The 3663-nt window shown below is 47.2% G+C and overlaps 1 protein-coding gene across 1 annotated transcript in view; it reads right to left on the bottom strand.

Moving 5' to 3' along the window:
- Window positions 1-2055: 2055 nt before the first annotated feature.
- LOC107114890 (ATP-binding cassette sub-family G member 2-like) overlaps window positions 2056-3663 on the bottom strand; it is a 34240-nt gene continuing 32632 nt past the window's right edge. Inside the window, exon 14 of the mRNA XM_015416496.1 lies at window positions 2056-2733. Coding sequence (XP_015271982.1) covers window positions 2586-2733 — 148 coding nt within the window. The 3' untranslated portion in view covers window positions 2056-2585. The remainder of the gene's footprint in view (window positions 2734-3663) is intronic.

Raw genomic sequence — 3663 nt, 5'->3', positions numbered from 1 at the left:
TCCCAAACGGTTTCTGGTCTGTCATTTCAGACAGAACCGTTTGAGAACCAGTTCCCTTCCGGAATATATTTGTCATTTCATACACAATCGCTTCTGTCCCGTTTAGGAAACAGGGCTGAAGCGTTTTACCTGTCAACCGCTTCCAAGTCCTCCTCATTTTCCTCTCCCGGTTCCGATGCGCTTTCCCCCGCCGTTTTCCGCCCGCGCGGGCGATCTCCGGCCTTTTTTTTTTGAACGTTTGCTTTATAGCGTTATAGCGCTATAACGGAATAGCATTATATCAATCCCATTGGAATGCATGGAGTGTTTTTTAATACTGCTATAGCGCTCTAAAGCGAACGTTAAAAAAAAAAAGCCGGCGATCGCCCGCAGGGGCGAAAAACGGCGGGGGGAAAGCGGGGGAAAGTGGTGCAGTCTGAAATGGCAAACCGCTTCAGATCCAGCTCTTTACCGGAAGGGGAAAGCCATGTGTGAAATGGCAGCCCTATACCGGTTCACTTCAAAACGGATCATTACCGGCCTGAAACCAGGTGAAACTGGGTAATGTGAAATTCCCCCCTATGGCAAATACAGGAAGCGACACTGTGCTGCAGCATTCCTGTGCCTCCCCCACTGGTTGCCAGCCATCAGCTGGCAATCCTAAAGTGGCATCTTCTCATGTTCATGTGTAGAACCGTGGAGTCTTGGGTTCCAGCCTCCTCCTTGGCCACTGGGTGGCCTTGGGGCAGTTGCTGTGCCTCAGCCTAACCTGTTTCACAGGAGGAGCAGGGAGGAGGGTGTATGTAATTTAAATACTCCCAGGTGACCATACGGTTGGACGTCTTGCCGTTACAAATGGGTAAAGGTAAAGGTTCCCTTGCTCGAAAGCCAGTTGAATCCGATTCTAGGGTTGTGGTGCTCATCTCTGTTTCCAAGCCGAAGAGCCAGCACTGTCCGAAGACGTTTCCGTGGTCATGTGGCCAGCATGACTAAACACCGAGGCGCACGGAACGCTGTTACCTTCCCACTGAAGTGGTACCTGTTTATCTACTTGCAATGTCTTGCTTTCAAACAGCTAGGTTGGCAGAAGCTGGAACTAGAGACGGGAGCTCACTCCGGCACACTCGGGTCTTGAACTGCTGAACTACCGACCTTCTACAGCCTGCAGTTCAGCGTCTTAACCACTTGAGCCACCACAGCTCCTACTACAAATGGGCATCTTGTGACAAATAGTGGCCTGTTTGTGTGTGAGGTCATTCAGCCGCTCCTTACCTGTGAATAAACAGTTTATTTTAACTGATGTCTTGTATTTTTTATTGTGAATGTATACTGCTTGTCAGTTTTTGGAAGCCGCCCTGAACCTGCCTGGCGGGGAGGGCGGGGAAAAAGTGAAATAAATAAATAAATAAATATTAAGATTTCAGTTTAATTTTTTTAGATTTTTGGAACCAATATATACTTAAACATGGAAATAATTATTACAAAGATCATGTATCTTAAAGCACGAGATCCTTTCTCGGTTATTAGCACATGATTTAAGGACATTTCCATCAGTAGCACAAAGATGGATTTGGGCTTCATCCCCTGAGAGCTTCAAGACAGGATTTGAATCCAACAGAAGAAGAGGAAGAGGAAGAGATTGGATTTATACCCTGCCCTTCACTAAGAGTCTCAGAGTAGCATACAATCTCCTTTTCCGTCCCCTCCCCACAACCAATGTTCCCTCTAAGCTGTGGAGTCTTGAGAGCAAAAATTCTACTTTGTGAGCTACTGGCATTAAAGTGGTGAGCGAGCAATTTGGCTACTGCATAAATTAGCCTGCTCTGGAACCATCCTTCCTGAGCTAAAACAGTAATGTGTGAGCCAGAGGCTAAAAAACTGTGAGCTAGCTCACACTAACTTAGTTTAGAGGGAACACTGCCCACAACAGACACCCTGTGAGGTAGGCGGGGCTGAGAGAGCTCGTTCGAGGACTGCCCCTGAGAGAGCAGCTCCAAAAGACCTTGTGACTGACCCAAGGTCACACCAGCAGCTGCATGTGGAGGAGTGGGGAATCGAATTCGGTTCTCCCAGATTAGAGTCCGCGCTCTTAACCACTACGGCATACTGGCTCTCAGTAAAATAAGTAAAATATTAGTTTGAAAAGATACAGGCCACAGTCCAACCGAAATCACGGGCGAGTGTATGACAATAGTTGTTTCAAGAGTTGCTCAAACGTAGGGTCATCGACTTCCACTCTTATTGATGCCTGCAAGTCAGATTCGTTGTGATACGCTTACTTGGAAAATATAACGGCTGCAGAGTGAAATCCAGGTTCAGACAGGCAGTGGTTTTAACGATCAAAGCAGAAGCCATGTTCCAAAGGTGTATTCCCTCTGACCAGCAAAATAGTCAATGTAAGATGTTTAGAAAGCTGGAACTGATCACTAGGTGAAGAGGTAATTGGCACTGGACCCGGGCAAAATGTTCCATCAAAAGCAATCTCCCCAGCATGGAATGTCAACAGCGGCGGGGCCAATGCCACCCTCCAAACTGGGTGGAGAAAACAGCTCATCTGTTGGATCTGCGAAGGTGTGACTTCTTGAACACCAGGTGAAGGAGGAGGATCAGGTGAACTTTTTCATGAACCGGAGTTTGGCATACGCTATCGTGAGGAATATGACTGTCATGCAGACGAGGGCGACAATATTCTCCCACATGGCCCAGTTGGTGAGCGCCACTCCCTGGCTGCAGAGATACTGTTCACCATAGCAACTGTTAAAAAACAATAATTTGGAGAGTTATCCATTAACTAGACCACCGCTCTATCTGTACAAAAATGACCTTTTCACCAGTCCCAAACGCACAGGTTGCTTACTAAGCCAAGGCCACCACGGAAATTGTCACTGCGACTGTAACTTACCCTCCTACCCCCCCCCCAGAGATAATCAGCTCTGATCTGTAGATGCCTTCCTACTGTCTTGCAAATCCATTTTGAAATTAAACCGGAGTCAGTTATGGTTGGAAGATATGGTGGCCACCAAGACAGAATTTTATTCTCTCTGCCCCTACCGAAATTTTATCCTTTGCCCCTTTTCTGTAGGCTTTTCCGCTACAGAAAAATTACTCTGCTTCAACCAAGTTTTCCAATGTACAAAATGGTATGTATGCTCGGGATGCATAGTTCCCTCTAAGCCGCGCTAGGAGTGCTGGTGCACAAAATTGTAACAGGCAGCACAGGTTCAGCCCAGAAGGCATTTCCCCCTCCATTGGAAACAATGGAGGATGGCGGCACGTCATTCTGGGGCCCATAGAATTGGACCCCCTGGTCCAATCCTTTTAAAACTGGGGGGGGGGGCACCACAATTGAAACTTTGAGGAGAGGCACCAAATTTGCAGCATAGGTGCTGGTGCCTCAAAAAACACCCCCCCCCAAGCCTCAGATACCCCCAGGGTGATTCTCCATTATAGCCTGTCAGGACCCCAGCTAATTCAGTCTCCACAGACACTATTGGCAGTGTAATGCTTTATTAGAGATATGATGCTATGAGTTCAAGAGCTGTTGTTAGGACTGAAGAAATTCATGGGAAATTACAAGATATAGGTAAAAGCATAAAATTCCACATCCACCCACGTCACACCTACCCCTGGCATTACTATGGCAACACAGACAGATATATGGTGCCCTATCTAAACTAGGCTGGC

Source organism: Gekko japonicus, unplaced genomic scaffold (genome assembly GCF_001447785.1).
Source record: "Gekko japonicus isolate JY-2015 unplaced genomic scaffold, Gekko_japonicus_V1.1 scaffold2471, whole genome shotgun sequence".
Classification (NCBI taxonomy): domain Eukaryota; kingdom Metazoa; phylum Chordata; class Lepidosauria; order Squamata; family Gekkonidae; genus Gekko; species Gekko japonicus.
The sequence above is the reverse complement of the archived record's forward strand: the minus strand, read 5'-3'. Positions and strand labels throughout refer to the sequence as shown.